General features: G+C 44.0%; 1 protein-coding gene across 1 annotated transcript in view; it reads left to right on the forward strand.

Annotated features, from left to right (window-relative positions):
* The window catches only part of atp6v0cb (ATPase H+ transporting V0 subunit cb), a 20,856-nt gene continuing 3,271 nt past the window's right edge, over positions 1-17,585 (forward strand). Inside the window, exons 1-2 of the mRNA XM_056297730.1 lie at positions 1-276; positions 17,012-17,195. Coding sequence (XP_056153705.1) covers positions 204-276; positions 17,012-17,195 — 257 coding nt within the window. The 5' untranslated portion in view covers positions 1-203. The remainder of the gene's footprint in view (positions 277-17,011; positions 17,196-17,585) is intronic.

Consider the following 17,585-nt stretch of genomic DNA (forward strand, 5'->3'; position numbering starts at 1 on the left):
CAGGAGTCGTGACTCGTCCGTTTACACTGTCGGTGCTGGTGTCGGAAGGGGGGCTGTAACTCAAGACCGTGGCCTTCGATTGGTTTAGCCAAGTACAACGTAAAGGGGGAAACGCAGCAATAGTCGTTTTTGTATCATTTGGGGTTTGTTTTTTTTTTAAAAACAAATATATAAATATATATCTATAACTTGTGGGAGAGAGAATGTCGTCCAAGAGCCCCGAATACTCCCCATTCTTCGCAGTGATGGGCGCCTCTGCGGCTATGGTGTTCAGCGGTAATTATCTCCAAATTCTCCTTCAATGTTCCCGATGAACTCTCATCATGTGCGTTCTCGTATGTGTTTCGGACCGACGTGTGCGTCCGTGTGCCATCCTCAGCCTGACTGCTTTAGGTGCAGCCAGTCCGGCTGCGTGTTTAGTGAGCGTGTCGGTAGCTGGAGCCGGATGCTAGCCGCTAACTCTCGGCTCTCCGATACACGGACACACTTCGTATACACGTCCCCCCCTAAGAGGCTGTGTGGGAGAACCCAGGTCATAGCCGCCTGCCTCAGAAAGGACGCCGACTTGCACCAAGTTGAATTCGTTGACAGCGGGCGGTCGTGCTTCTTCGGGGGTAATCGGATCGCTGGACCCCCCGAGTTAGCTTAGCTGCTGTGGTCGGCGAGCTGATGGATGGGCAGAGGCTGACCTGGGCTACATCTTGCTTGTCACAGCAGAATAAGATTTTTACGGCGTTAATTTCCAGCCATGTGCTTGGTGTAGTTTGCCCTCTAACTGGCTGTAATTGCGTAGTCAGTTGTGTGTTAGCTTGTGGGATCTGGGCGACCGGAGGTGTGTAGTGTCAGCTCGGTGACCACGTCTGCAGCCTGCGCAACCGCCGTCTGACAAGCTGCGTGTGTGTGTGTGTGTGTGTGTGTGTGTGTGTGTGTGTGTGTGTGTGTGTGTGTGTGTGTGTGTGTGTGTGTGTGTGTTGTCAAGCAGGGGGGTCGCGTTAATCGTGCCATAAATTAAACGATTTAAGTACCAATTGAGAACTAATTGCTTACTAGATTCTCTTGTGCGCGATTAAGTTGACGAATAAAGGCCCCCACATTTTCAAATGTGTAGTCCTGTTTTTACCAAATATACTGTCTCGGGTTGTTAGTAGACTGGTTGTTCTTGTGCCAAGTTGGCATGTCTGTTGCAAGCCAAGGCTCAGGTGGAGACTTCCTTGTCACACTGGAATGACAGGATCACATGATAACCACATGATGAACCCTCAGACTAGGAAGGTCCAACTGGCCGGCGATCCTGTGAAGTACAGTTACAGTTGTGCCTGGCCTTGTAACCAGCGAGCTGTCAATTCCTGCCTGTAAAAATAAATTATATTCTCATTAACTTTCATTGTAAAAGGGAGAAAAAGCACTATCAGCGTCAGTGGCAGTACTAGTCATATGTTGTAATGATGCTGGCTGGTGGCAAAGAAAATGAACTTTGACTCTGGCTTGATGCTTTCAGTTTAATCAATAATTTTTCTGTTTTCCATGGCCAAGTTTGTAACCGGTTTCTTCTTTTAATCATATTCTTCCTTTTTATCTCTGGTCTGTCAGTGATATTGGTGCAGCATGACACTTATTATCAGATGTGAATCGTTTAAGTCAAGTTTGATTTGCCATTGTGTGCCGAATCACCTAAGTCTACATATGTCAAAGATGACTGACTGGGTATTCAATTACACTTGCAGTGATGAGCCATTAATTGTCATATTGGTAAGAGTTTGACCCGCCAGCCCTATTGAGTTGTGCTGTTTCCAGTAGGTCAGGGCTGTTTGGCATTCGTGGCTTTTTCATTCATGGTCAAAATACTACCAGTCTTCAAACTGTCAGAGTGACGTAGAGACAGCAGTGTGGAGGAAAGTTTGTGTGTGTTAATCTCTACATGAATTAAACTTCAGATTTGTTAATGTTAAAATCCTGATAAGTTACTAGCTCACATACACACAAGGCATTTAGGTCTCATTTAATTTTAAAAATCAGATCTGTTAATATTTGCCATGTTAGTCTGCAAAGAAATGGAATTTTCCTTGGTGGGTGTTCACATTAAACATGTCAGACCTAATTTGACATTGTAAAGCATGTCTGCATAAGCAGGGAAGTGAAATAAAATGATAGGGGAAACAATCAGACTTCTCTACTCGGTGTATAAAAAAATTACCTTAAAAGGTGATTGTAGTGTTGTCTGTGGAGACGGGACCAACAAACTGTAACAAACATAATGGGTAGGCCAACACACCTTGGCAGCTTCAATTGCAGACATGGGATAATCTCAATAGTCTTCTGCAAAGGATTTATGGGGTTGGAATAAGGGGGTAGGTTATAGCTTGAAAAAATGGTGTACAGCCAAAAATGTGACAGTAATCATCTAGTGGTTGGCAACAACCAGCGTCATAATAAAATAGAGAATCACTGTGTGTTAAAAGAAAGTTGAATCAGTTCATCTGGACACAACATTTATTGAGAGAGAAATGTTTCATCACTCGCCTAACAGAGCAATATAGTGTATGCTGTTAAAGTGCCAGGAGGCTTTCTGTGGCTTGTACGTTAGGGAAACTAAACAGATGCTGGCCAAGACGATGGCACAATATAGAAGCGCCAGGCCAGAACTCCACAGTCTACACCCATTTACAGGCCAGTGGCCACTCTTTCTAGGATGAGGAAGTGCACATCCTTGATAGGGAGGAACGCTGGTTTGAATGGGGAGTCAAAGAGTCCATCTATGTGAAGAGGGAACAACCTTCCCTAAACCGAGGGGGAGGGGGTCTTAAGAGTACATCTGTTGCCATCTTACTATGCTGTGATTGCAAACATTCCCAAATCCTCTGTGAATAGGACACATGGCCATTGTAACTCTAATTAGTGGTCACACCTATTTGCATATGAAACTGATCGTTGGTTTCGGACGTCATGCGACTGTATTGTTTATATATAAGGGTTGGGATACCTGCAGTCAGTTTAGACTGAAGATCACTTAGATAAGTGATGAAACATTTCTCTCCCAATAAATGTTGTATCCAGAGGAACTGATTCAGTTTTGTTTGATTTTCTTACCTGAGTTATTGAGTATGCATAAAGACAATCTCTGTGTGTGTACGTATGTATGTCTGTCCTTTTGATTTTCTTGAGAACCGTTCATCCAGTCGACTTTCCCATTTGGCGGGTGTATTGCTGATGACCCCAGGAAGTAGCATGCTATACGTTTGTGCCGAATGTACAGACGTGATGACATCACACGCATGATACTGACATGGTGATGTCACGTGTGTGATGATGTAATGGGTAGAAATACCGCAGCTCAATTGTCTCCACACTCAGATTTCAAATTTCCCCAGCAGGTGCAAGTTGAACAGGAAGTGAATGGGCACTGAACTAGAACAATAGGTTTAGTGAGTGACATGGTCTCAATTTGTGTAAAAAAAACAAAAAGAAGCACAGAAATTGTGATGTCAGTGTAAGATTCTCGCTGAAAAATTACAATTGTAACTTATGCTATCATATTTCAATATGCAATGGACAATAGATTTGATCCTGAATGGTCCCAGAGCTGCAGCTAAAAGGATGAACTCTGTTTTTGAGGATGAAGTGTGCATTATCAGCAGGTAGCACAGACTGGACATGCAAGGATTATATCAAACTGACTATGAATTTAGCTTTGCGCCATAGCACTAAAATTCATGACATCATCAGTCTCTGTGACCTTTGTCACATGAGTCAATTTAAAACCAACGGGAAGAACCTGTTTACTATTGAGAAGCGGAAGCCCTTATATTTGATTTGTTTTTACGGTGACGGTGCACATCGGACAACCTGAAAGATAAAAATCTTAGTTTTAGCCAACCCTCTTAATTGAAATATGATAACAATTAGCATGCATAACACACTCGCTTTCTATTCAACGAGGATACAGTTGCATTATATGCGGATTGGCTGCATGGGCACATTGCCTATCAGCCACACACACACACATGCCCACATTTGTTCACTAACCCACCCACAGACACATGCAGATCAAATAATTACAGGGTGGGAACAGTTCAACATATATGATATCATAATATCATTGTCACTTTTTCATGTGAAACTGCCTTACCGTGAGCAGCAGCCACACCGAATAACTAGAAGAGGGGGAGGTATGGAAGAAACCTTTACCTTGGCAGCAGTATTGACAGATTTGAAAAAGAAAAATGCCCCGGCAGATGAAGTCTTATTTTTTTATAGAAACCCGGCATTTATCATGATGGCTGGAAAATGCCCAGCTAGCTTTAATGCCAAGCTGGGAGCTAAGAGCCTGCTCTCTCCTCATCAGAGCTGAGGAGTCATGGGTAGTGATGGGTTAGGGCAGGGTGTTGTCCACCATGGTAGCCAGCATGAAGGGCCTTTGATGGTGGAGGAGGAGTGACAGTTGGAGAATGGGGTTTTGGAATGCCCTGTTCTATACAGGAACCGGTTCTAAACGAGTGGAGTATTGTTAGGTCCGGTGTTACTGGAGCAGTTAGGGTGTCAGATTTGAATTGATGGAAATATCGTGATCGTAGTGTTGCTGCTCTGTCTCCTTCTCGTACCGTCTGTATCCCTCCGAGGGCCTGTCTTTGAGCGAGGGGCAGGGCTGTGCTCCTGAACACAACTTGAGAGGCGTTTGTATTGTCACGGCGGAGACGCCAAACGTTATGCTTTACTCAAATAACCGAAATTACTCTTTGCCCCAAGTGTAATAAGACCCTTGCAAGTAAAGGAGGCAATGCAAGCAATTTATCCAAGCATCTTCTGATCCTGAGCTGTCGCGTCTTCGTCATCCATGGCAGACATGTCGTACCAGAGCCATAGATAAGGGGTCTGTAAGGCTAATTACAAAGGGCGACACCATCTGTGTTCTTTTCCAGTTTGTTCAAATGAAAACACCCTCTCGGCCGTTAGCAAAAGCAGTGACGTGGGTTAGCGCTGATGCCCCCCCCCCCCCCCCACACACACACACACACACACACATGCAGTTCGCTGACAGTGTAAGCGTGGAGAGTGAAGAAAGTGTTCGAGTGCAGTGCAGAAACACACATCAGGTCACATGGGAAAGTTTTTGGAAGGACTTGGGGAAAATAGCATTTTGATGCTGAAACATACGTACTTGGACCAAAATTTGAATTTTTGGATTTCAATACATAGGGAACTTAACTGGGAAGTCACAGAATGATAGAAAAAATACGCAAAAAAAATCCTGCCCTTTAGGCTATGAACATATTGAAAATTTGGCAACTTCTTGTAGATTGTCAAACAAAAGCTGTAGCCACCATGGCCCAGCCCACCCCTTCGCCACCTATCATCAGTTAATATTTGCTCTGATTTAGACCAGGTTATTGTTAAGCGTGGTTGAAAATATCAGAGGTGATGGATGGGAAACTAGACCATGTCTGCTCTCGGTTGTGCTTGCTGCGTTGTACAGAAGATTGGGGAAATGCCTATGCCAATTACTGGTGCTATTGTTCTTTGTGATTTTTTTTTTTTTTTTAAATTCTTCTAACTACACTGTTCACTCTGATTTTCCATATTGCTTTGAGAGTTTCTGTGTTGAAGGCTCAGGCTGATCCAGGAGGGTTCATGTATTGGATGTATTGCAGTAGTCTGCATATTTTTTGGGGGGGGGGGTTCCCCCTTTTTCTCCCCAATTGTACCCATCCAGTTACCCCAGTCTTCCAAGCCATCCCAGTCGCTGCTCCACCCCCTCTGTGATCCGGGGAGGGCTGCAGACTACCACACGCCTCCCCGATACATGTGGAGCCACCAGCCGCTTCTTTTCACCTGACAGTGAGGAGTTTCACCAGGGGGACGTAGCACGTGGGAGGATCACGCTATTCCCTCCAGTCCCCCCTCCCCCGAACAGGCACCCCGACCGACCGGAGGAGGCGCTAGTGCAGTGACCAGGACACATGCCCACATCCAGCTCCCCACCCACAGACACAGCCAATTGTGTGTGTAGGGATGCCTGACCAAGCCAGAGGTAACACGGGGATTTGAACTGGTGATCCCCGCATTGGTAGGCAATGGAATAGACCGCCACGCTCCCTGGATGGCACAGTAGTCTGCATATTCTTATAAGAAAATGGCATGATCACACATCTTCTTTTGTAAATGATGGTTTTGTTTTAAAGGAACAAGCTAGATGTTTCAGTCCTTTGCAGTCTGAGCTGTCATTTTGTTTGTTTGGACCTGAGAGGAGCCATGAAACAACACTGTTAAAGGTCTTTTGATAACTATAATTTGATACTGCTGTTACTGAGAAGGACGTTCAGCTTCGATGATCATGTCAGTGGTTGAGCTTGTGTTGTGTTAGTGGATTGGTGTGTGTGTGTGTGTGTGTGTGTGTGTGTACGCACACTGCATCCGTTGCTGCAGGCCTTGGCACAGGCTGTGGTGATGAAGACCTGGGTGTCTGTAAGATGAGTTTACATGTCTCCCATCACAGCTTTAATCCAGTCTGCTTCCCCTAACCCTACTATTGATGTCTGGTATGACCTAACTGCCCATGTGGGCACCAGGGCAGTGTAGCCAATGTGGAGACAGTCCTTCAACCAGAGAAACCCTGTTTAAGCCTCTGGGTTGGCAAAAGCGTTCACTGCTGAAGTGTCCTTCAGCAAGACGTTGCCTGCCATCTCCAGGGGTGGTGCTTTATTGCTGAACTTGGACCTCCTTGTGGGGGAAGGGAAGCCCTTTGAGGATTTTTCTACATGACAGATAATGCTATGTAATATTTTCCTTAGCTCTCCCCTTGAAGCTGGCTACCTTGGACAAGGCCTGATGAGAACCTGGCTGTTGTGCTAAAGGACGAACCTGCATCCAAGAAATGTGCAGACTACAGTAGAGATTCCCTGATGGCAGTTTTCTTGGCCGATGACAATTTCCAATTTTATAAACGCCTGATTAGCCAATTTCTATTTTTTTTTCTCCTAAGAACTATAATTGATAGCATACATAAACGTTTTTTTAACTTTAATGGAAATTTCAATTGTATGTTCATAATAAAACATTGACTATTAAATAAGTTTTACATTTTCTCCAAACCTGCAGCAGGTTACATGATCTTCTCTCACTCGAACAAATCTCAAAATAAAGAAAGTTCTCCAGTTTACTGGACAGAGGTTTTTTTTTTATACAAATAAAATCCAACTGAAAACCAGTTGCAGTATATCCCACTTTCTGTAACATGTTTTACTTTCTACAAGTGAACGACGGTTTTCGACCACATGTTTTGGTGTGTGTGTGTGTGTGGCTGTGACGTTACTGTCTGTGCTGCTGTGTACGTGAGGTGAGCCATCGTGCAGCACATGCATGTAAATTTGAGCGGCACAGAATCGGATATATCTGACCGAGACCGACTGGCAGGTCACCCGTCATGGCCGATCAAGCTGAAAATTGGTCGATTCCGGTCACCGGCCAATTGAACGGTGCATCTCTAGATTACAGACACACGTTTGGTTCTCACCTTTTAGCAGTTGTGCAGTGCTCTGGCATGTTTTACCGTTTTAATCCTGACATGCTTATTAAAGAAATTGCAGTAAAGTTTCCACGTTCTCATCATCGGGCATGTCAATTATTCTAGTAAGAGCTGTATTGCTTGCTAACCTTTTTAACCCAAAGATAAACTCTCGCTTTCTCTTTATCTGTGCGTTGGTTACTCCAGTCAGGGTAGTTCAGTACAGCGGTGTCAATTGTGTGGTATAATTCCCGTTGAGGCTGATACTGGCGTAGTTTCTACAGGGTAGGTTACAGTCGTCAGAGTTTTTACCACAAGGGCACCAGCTCTGGGATGAATCCTAAACATCCAAATGTTGGCTACTGTGTTGTCTCTCACTGCGTAGCCCCTTCGGATCAGCCTCTAAAATTATGATCGGTATGTCCACCTTTTGGATCCGTCCTTGTTTAAAAGCCCGCTCGGTGGGAATGATGCAAGACCCAATTACATGTCACGGGTTCCCCTTCGTAAAACTAAAACCTCACCTACTGGCAGAGTCATAGAACAGAGGCAGGCATTTAGCCTGCTAACTACTAGACCTGCAACCTCCGCAACAGCTGAGGACGGCTCCCTTCTACATGACGCCAAAGGACGTCAGAGGGGTTTCCCATACAAATTAATGCTCTGATGGGAGGGAAATGAAAACATGTTGAAAGCTGTTTACCTAAGAAGAGGATTAGGATTACAGCCCTGGGGTTGGGGCCTCCATAATGCTGCAACCACCACCACCACCACCACTGCAGCAGCAGTCCACCATCCAGAATATCAAAGGTTTAATCTTCCCTACTGAACAGTAACATCTGGGGAGACCCGGTGCTTCCCTGCCAACATTTGTGTCAATTATGCCTTGGTGATATTGAGCTCCATTAGGGTGGAGTTATTGCTGGTGACAAAAGGTGAGCCTGATGTAGGGTTTAACAGTCCACACAGATAGTTGCTGAATTATTCTGGCTGTTTAAGTGCCAGGATATCTGGCAGCTTTGTTTTAAAACCATAATTACATTTTGGATCATACTGGCTTCTACTATGCCAAGGAAACGTTCCTGTTCTGTCGATGTGGGTTGGAAATCCTCCATAAAGCGGCTGAAGTTGATTCGAGTTCATAGAGTTTCATGATGATGGCGAAAACAATATTCCACCAGGTGTTGTGATTATAATTGATATCAGTTTTTCTCTTGACTGATTTCAAGAACAGTCAGTCATTTTGGTGCTCTTCCTGAATTTTGAATTGGGCTAAATTGAATTAGACTAGTTTCAACCAGAGCCGGTGTACCAGAAATGTTTCATTATCCTTTCTCGGCCACCTTTTAATCAATCATTGATAGTGGCATTTAAAATAACTATTTGTGGCAACATACCTGTTACGACTGGTGTGTAGTGATACATTGGGTACATTGTCTCCTAGCCACCTTCGGTAGGATCTTTGCACTTTTGTCTTTTAAGTGCAGCAGGTCCACAAGGTCAAAGCAGTTTTTCCCCTTGCAGCCAGTAGGTGTATATAGAGACAGTGCACAATTTGAGACTGTTAAATTTGTGTGCACAGCTACTCTTTATAAAACTGGAGTGATTTAATCTCGTATTGATGGCATTAATCTAAACGAAAATAAGTGAATGTAAGCAGTTGGAGAAGAGAGGGGATGTGGCTCCTTGCCATGTGCACATTTGAAGATTGGCCTGCAACTTCCCTCTGCAATGTCTCCAGAACCATCTGCCAAAAAGCCTCTGAACCGCTTTCAGGACATCTCAACATGGTGGCCAGGATGTGATGTGGCATGGCAGGACACCTTGGACTGTATGCGTCAGGCTGTCTCCCAAGTCAGATTGGGTATCATTTTGGATTTTAACGACGGATTCCGATTCTGGTTATCATTTCCAGTTGTTAACAATTCTCAATTCCGGTTCTTTGAGGGGTGGGGTCAAAACAGGTCACATGCTTATTTCACAGTTTAAAAAAAAACGTATTTTTTTAAAATCCTTTACACAAGTCATATTCATGTTCACAATTGACTTCATACATGGAATCTGTAAATTAATTTCATAGTTTAATTTGGTCGCTGTTAATAAAGGATATGATTCTATGATTCATCCATCCAGCCATTATCCAAGCCATTTATCCTGCTCTCAGGGTCACAGGGATGCTGGAGCCTATCCCAGCAGTTATTGGGCAGCAGGCGGGGAGACACCCTGTACAGGCCGCCAGTCCAGAGCCGACACACACTCACACCTAGGGACAATTTAGTATGGCTGATTCACCTGACCTACATGACTTTGGACTGTGGGAGGAAACCAGAGCACCTGGAGGAAACCCACGCAGACATGAGGAGAACATGCAAACTCCACACAGATGCAATTCTGAGGTTCCCAAAATGGGCACACTCCTCACCTTGGCTGCGCGTTGAGAGTCCTGTCCATGATTATCGCAAACAGAATTGGAGACAAGTGACAACTTTGGCGGAGTCCGGCACCTGCCGAAAACATTGTACTGGACCGTTGTGGTGAAGAGGGAGCTGAGCTGGAACGCAAAGCTCTCAATTTACCAGTCAATGTTCGTTCCAACCCTCACCTATGGTCATGAGCTTTGGGTAGTGTTCGAAAGGGTGAGATCGCGGATACAAGCAGCTGAAATGAGTTTCCTCCGTAGGGTGTCTGGGCTCAGCCTTAGAGATAGGGTGAGGAGCTCGGACATCCGGAGGGAGCTCGGAGTAGAGCCACTGCTCCTTCGCGTCAAAAGGAGCTATGAGGTGGTTTGAGCATCTGAGTAGGATGCCTCCAGGGCGCCTTCCTTTGGAGGTTTACCAGGTACGGCCAACTGGGAGGACACCCCGGGGTAGACCCAGAACTCGCTGGAGGGAATACATGTCCAATCTGGCCTGGGAATGCCTCGGGATCCCCCAGGAGGAGCTGGAGGGCGTTGCTGGGGAGAGGGATGTCTGGAGTGCCTTACTTAGCTTGCTGCCACCGCGACCCTACCCAGGAGAAGCGGCTGATGATGAATGAATGAATGAATGTTTTATTTAAACGCCGCTTTATAAAACACTCAGACGCTTCGCATATGTAAAAATAAACACTAAAAACAACATACCAAAAGCATAAAACACAACCTTAGTCTCACACTAAAAGCAATTCTGAAGAGGTGCGTTATGATTAATGACTTGAATATGGACAGATCGGTTCAGTCTCTGATGTGTTTGGAGGGACTTCCAGAGCAGCTATGGAGAAGGCAGTCACCCCAGGTCTGGGTGAAACTAATTGCAATAATCAAATTAAATAAATTACAGCCACAGACTATAAAAACTAAATTGCTCATATTTTTTGCTGTTAGTATTTGTCTTTATCCCAATGGGAGCAGCTGAAGGTGGTGGTGACAGTAGTAGTAGATTTAATTGTCTTTATCACACGCTGTCATTAGGTTGTTATTGTAATTAATTATGCTATTGAGAGACAAAGGCAGAATCAGATTTCAATGTATTTCCTTTTTAATTGAAATTATCTGGCTACAAAAACACTTTCAAGGTGAAATCGGTTGCTCATGAAAAAAAAATACTTTGTCAGTGTAGACCTTTATATGAAATCTTAAATAATTAATGGGATTACTTCGGTTGCGTTAGGATTTTGAACATTAATTGTGATTATGAACAGAGCTAGCATGATGCGGTGGCGTAGACACAGTTTTTCCCGTGCCGTATTGCCAACTGTGTTTACTGTCTCTCAGGAAGAAAAAAAAAAGAAAAGGGAATACTGATTTTTGCCACCGATTACCATGGCGACGATCAAATGCAGTCCTAGATTTTATTTGTACAAAAAAGTTCCGTCCAGTAACGTGGAGCGCTTTTATTTTGATATTTGTTTGAGTGAGGGGAAGGTCGTGTAACCTGGTGCCGTTTGGGAGAAAATGCAAGTTATTTAATAGTCGGTGTTTTATTATGAACGTTCAATTGAAATTTCTATTTAAAAAAACAAAGTTAAAAAAATATTTGTGTATGCTGTCAATTATAGTTCTTGGAAACAGAAAAAATTGTAATCGATTGGAATTGGTAAGTCGGACTTTTAAAAAATCGGACATGGAAATTGGACAAGAAAACTGGAATTGGTGCATTTCTACTTAAAACAACAGCGTAGAGCTGGCCAGGGTGACAGTTTAATGTCAGTTGTCATGAGACTAGATACGTTCTTGGATTTTGGTCGTGATAATATGGAGATATATGACTTCTATGTTTATTATGAAATTACTGCAGACACTACTCGTTGTAATCCTAGTGTGTGTGGGGCCTGTGATGGCCTGTCCAGGGTGTCTCCTTGCCTGCCGCCCAACTGCTGGGATAAGCTCCAGCATCCCCGCAACCCCGAGAGCAGGATAACCGGTTTAGATGATGGATGGACGGATGGATGGACTTCTGTGTTGTCATTTCCTGATCTTAAAGGCCGCATTAGAGTAAAGTGAGACAATTTTCTCAATTTATTTGACTGTTTTAGCGGAGTGACATAATGAATGTCTATCTGCTTGGTCATCATGTCCACATTAGTAACGATCATGTCTCATAATTTTCTGTGTGTAAATATGTTGTGAAAGCACAAGTCATTCCCAAAATATCATCACATTATCAATATATCAATCAAAGATGGTGACATGTGGTTTTGATAATATCGCCCAGCCTTACAACAGAAATGAGTAGAAATTGAATTGGATGTTGATGACTTGAACCTCACTTGATGTAAAAATCGGCGGTGGTGATATTTTTCGCTATCAAAGAACCTTACCCGATATGTGTGTACGCGTGCTTGCGGAGGTGAAGAGCCCTGTATTGGATATAGGCCATGAGTGAACACACTGGATGTCCTGTTTCAGTCAGACGCGTCTGAAAGAGCCGTCGCTTTGCTCGGCTTTTGCTGCAGGGGAGGCGAGCATGCGCACACACACACACACACACACACACACACACACACACACACACACACACACACACACACACACACACACGAGGTTTGAGAGCTGAGGAGGGAGCGATATCTTGTCAAACTGGCGTCCTCTGCTTGGTGACATGCCGCCCTGCTGTGGCGGGCTGGCTGTTATTCCTATGGAAGCTCCTCATCTCTCTCCTGTCCCTGTTGCAGAAGGGAACTCAGATTTTCCTCATTTATATTTTTCACCATTCATCACTTTCTGAATGGGGGGGGGGTGAAATCGGTGCAAAATAGTGATACTAAGTAAGCTGTGAATATTTGGATATCGCAGTGTTGAAGTGCATTTAACAGATGCTGATGAAGTGATTTCTACACCTTCAAATGTTTGAATTCAAATGGTTCGTGTACTCAGTGAAGCATACTCACATTTTAGCTGTTGTAATGCAAGTGGCTTAAATAAGAAATGCATTTTGTTGAAATGTTGTTTGAAATTAGTTTTCACATTTTACTATTGATAAGGAATAGAGCCACCAAAAAATCATATCAAATTGCAATATTATATTGAGGGGTTTGAAAAATTGCAGTATGCATCAGCTGATAGGATATTGGATCGGAGGTACCTGCTGATCCCCAGCCTTACTTTGTAAGCACAGGATGTGTATTCTTGGTGAAGACAATCGGACAACAAGCCGTTGTAATACACTGATATAATTAACGCGTTTGGTCGTGTGTGTCTGTCTGTCTGCAGCTGATCTCGCACACTACGGGGCCTACCAGCCTAATAGTTTTTGTGCACAGTTCTGACAGTGTGACCAAGAACCTCTCGTGGTTGTGGTGATTCAGAATATTTGAAAAACGTTTTGAAATTGAAAAGGTCTGTTCTCACTGCTGTTGCTCCTTCAGTCAGTCTGTAGCTCGCTCAACCAACGCTTCTCTCTGTTGCTGCCCGAACTAAGTCAACCGTGCAGCGGTGTCAAAACATTTGTATTTGGGTGTGAGTCTTGAAAAGTAAACGAGAAGTCGGGTCGTATTTTGCAAGTCAGCAAATCATTAACTGCTGACCTAAGCACAGGAAAACTGGAAGAACCAAAAAATAAAAACCTCACTTTATTTTCGTAGTACAATAAAGCTGGGTAAACCGTTTCCGCTCACGCATGCGTCACTCGCATCCACACCATTTTTCCGAAATGTGAGCAGGCAAACACAAGTATACACAACACCGGCTTAGTAATGGTTCATTATTTAGCAAGTCAAGAAACTTTCATGTGAAACTGTGCCAAGAGAAAGTGAGGATCAGGTACTTTATGTGTACTTTGTGAGGTAAATATACACTGTATCATGAATATTATCTTTGTGTTGTGTAGTCAACATGCATTTGTCTTATACCCAATAAATACACCACACATTATTTTTTTAAGGACACGCGAGTACCATTTTGAGGAAATATTGAGACCATTTTGAGGAATTGCTGATTTGATAAACTCGAATGATGAAATTTGGGACAATACCATAATCCAGAAGTTCATATCGAAAGAAAGTATCATGGAAATGTATTATCAGACATAATTGTCAGTCAAATTCCTGTCCACTTTGCTTCAAAATGTTAACCATATACTTTGTACCCTCTCAGTTTGTAGATGAGATGTATGTCGGACGTGAAACTGAGGACATCATTAGACTGTAGATGCGAGTCAACTGTATACTCGCATCTGCAGTTGACTCAGATCGGGCAGCGACATGATCAAAAGTTGGTAAAAGAATTTTGATAATTCAAAAAATGTCAGTTATAAAGGGACGACTTCCTCTAGGTTGCAGTCAAAACGAGAAGGGTTTCATATTCTCGTCGCTGCCCAATCTGAGTCAACCGTCGATGTGAGTTGCGCGAGCGTAAACGATTTACCCAGTTTCATTATATTATGAAAATAAAGACAGGGTTAGGGTTAGCCCAAAGAGGTCGCATAACAAACCTTTTCTTTCTGGAGAGTGCAAGTTCATATTAGACTTGGTCGCATTCGTGCGAGGGTCCGCCAAGGAGGCTGCACATCCACAGACTGACAGGCAGAATGTTTTTATAAGCTAGATATTTTTAGCTTGAATGCTGCATATTAAACTTTTTTTTCCTTCTTCCATAGTTCCTGTTCAGTCGACTTGTGTTTAATGATGGCAGGAAAAATACTGGTTTTTCTGTCAGTGTGTGCGTGGATCTGTCCGCTGCTCATCTCGCATACTGCTGGGCCTGTCAGCCTAATAATTTTTGTGCACATTTATGACTGTATATTGAGGATCTCTCGTGGTTGCGGTGATTCATAACCTTTGAAAAACCTTTTGTTATACTGAAATTGAGTGCTAACTCCTCAGCAGGTTTAGTAGCCAAGTTTGAGCACCGGAGAAGGGGAGATACACCTGGCAGGGATCTGCACTCTACTACTGCACCTTTTTAGTTGATGTATCAATCCAGGTCTTATATAATATTCATCTTTTAATCTAATTACATCCAGTCATCAGCGGGCAGTCAAAGCTGTGTTGCAGACCACAGTGCCCATCTCTAAAGTATGGTATTTAGCAGGTGTGTTAAGGTGTGCTGTCACTGATGGGTAAAACCTGCAGCAGTCATCTGTGGTAGTTGGAGGTCTTTCAGAAAGAGGGAGTATCTGTGCTCTCCTCCTGCTGAAGGACGTGTGTGACGTAGGTGGCACTATGCTGTCTCTCCCCCCTGAGTCACGAGCTGCCTGCTAACATGCTGATGGAGCATTTTAGACCCTCCCTCCTCTCTGCTCCATCAGCCAGTCTGCTCTCACACAGCAGATGGAAGAGTGTTTCTAGCTCCGATGCCACCGCTGAAAGAAATGTGGTTTCTTGTATTTCCTCTTGCGTCGATATGACACACTTCCTGTGTGCCTCGGCCTAAAACAGCTGATCTAGTCCTAGAGGAGTGCAGTTTCCTGCAGCTTGTGCATATATGTGTGTTTTTCGGTGGTGGTAGGGTAATTTTACTTAAGACACTCAGATTCACCCCTGGGCCCATTTCAGGGTAGACTGCGGTTTAAAAATGGATGTCAAGATTAAAAGGTAGAGTCTGGGTGGCATGTCGGTCTATTCCGCTGGCTACCAACACGGGGATGGCCGGTTCGAATCACCGTGTTACCTCCGGCCTAGTTGGGCGTCTCTACAGACACAATTGGCCGTGTCTGCGGGTGGGAAGCCGGATGTGGGTATGTGTCGTGGTCGCCTCCTCTGGTCGGTGGGGGCACCTGTTTGGGGGGGGGGGCTGGGGGGAATAGCGTGATCCTCACACACGCTACATCCTCCTGGTGAAACTCCTCACTGTCAGTGAAAAGAAGCGGCTGGCAACTCCACATGTATGGGAGGAGGCATGTGGTAGTCTGCAGCCCTCCCCGGATCGGCAGAGGGAGTGGAGCAGCGACCGGGACAGCTCGGAAGAGTGGCCAATTACAATTGGGGAGAAAAAGGGGCAAAAAAAAAAAAAATCCACAGGAAAAAAAAGATTAAAAGATATTGACATTATTTGGAAATATGAATTATGTGCATCTGTGTTCTAGTAGGAAAGGGATATAACTGATTTTCATTGTCTTTGTCTGGTGCAGTGATTTTTCTTTGTCCATCTGGTCCTTGGGTTTAACCTGTATTGCAGGTTTCTGTTCTGCCAGGTAGCTCAGTACATTCACCTATTGCTCCTCTTATTCAGCCTCCAAACAGGGAGGCTGAATAGAAAACCAGGCTGAATAGAAAATCAAGAATACTGGTGGTGCCCGAGGACCTGTTTGAGAACCACTGATGTAGTGTTTTAAAGGAAAATACAGATTTTGAACTCTGCAGCTGTCAAGTACAGCCAGGGGGTGCTATCTGTCTTTGCTATAAAAACCTCTTGCTTATTATAATTAATTCCACAGAGGTTAATTCTGATATATTGGGACTGAAGCAGAAGGGTCATGAGGACCGAAGTAAAAGATGTTCTGGTCTCTAGAAGTACAAGAATGGCTGATGGGTTGTATTGTGTTTTGAATGAGTTCATGTGGCAGAAAGAACGTGATCCATTATTCCCATTTATGAGTCCAGGCAGAAGTCCCCCAGATGGAGACATCTTGATGTATGTAAAAGGGAATAGAAACAAAAAAAATTCCTTTTGCTTCATCTCTGTTTTCACTTCCTCATTCACTGCTATACGGTGGAGTTTTGGTCCTGTGTTCGACTTAACCGGCTTTCATTGTTTTCCATCATGTGTAGACATTTCAAAGATTCAAAAGGCTTATTTGTCACATACTTGCCATACAAGTACAATGAGCGGTGTAATGCTTCTTTTTTTTTTTTAGAAAACTGCTAATTTTGCCACAAGAAGTAGAACAACACCGGTAAATATCTATATAGAAATGTGCAGAAGTCTGTATGAAGGAATGTGTCAGTAGTTAGTTTTTAGTATGTGTACACTGCCCGGGTTACTTTTTATTTGGTGTTAAGAATCCTTAAGGCCTGGGGAGGCATCTGCCCAACCACCCATTTCCACCTGTGTACTCTTGCTCTCCTTTAACAAGCACTCTCTCGTCGTCTTTACAGCCTTGGGAGCGGCGTATGGCACGGCTAAGAGTGGCACGGGGATCGCCGCCATGTCTGTGATGAGGCCCGAGCTCATCATGAAGTCTATCATTCCCGTGGTCATGGCGGGTATCATAGCCATCTACGGCCTGGTAGTAGCAGTCCTGATCGCCAACAACATCTCCGAGAACGTCAGCCTCTACAAGTAAGTTCCCCTGACCCCTGCACCCCCCCCCCCCCCCGGATGAGGTTTGGTAATTTCCCTTCATTTTCTGTTTTGCATTTAGTAAGTGTTCCTCTTTGGAGATCCCATGGTTAGCTGTTCTGTAACGTTGGGACACAGTTAATAACGTTCATTTTCAGTAGAATAAAACTGAACGATAATTACAGGGCGACTCCAAGAGTTTAGAAAAGACTCAAAAGATTATGCTGAGGACACTTGCATAACTTTGATTCCGATTTTAAATCAGTATTGATGGATGTGGTGAGAGAGGGCACGCAGGTGGCTGTTGTGACAGGAAGAGATGGAAACGGATGAGCCGCTGTGGCGACCCCTAACGGGAGCAGCCAAACGTAGTAGTAGTAGACTTATGTA

Source organism: Lampris incognitus, chromosome 17 (assembly GCF_029633865.1).
Source record: "Lampris incognitus isolate fLamInc1 chromosome 17, fLamInc1.hap2, whole genome shotgun sequence".
Lineage (NCBI taxonomy): Eukaryota > Metazoa > Chordata > Actinopteri > Lampriformes > Lampridae > Lampris > Lampris incognitus.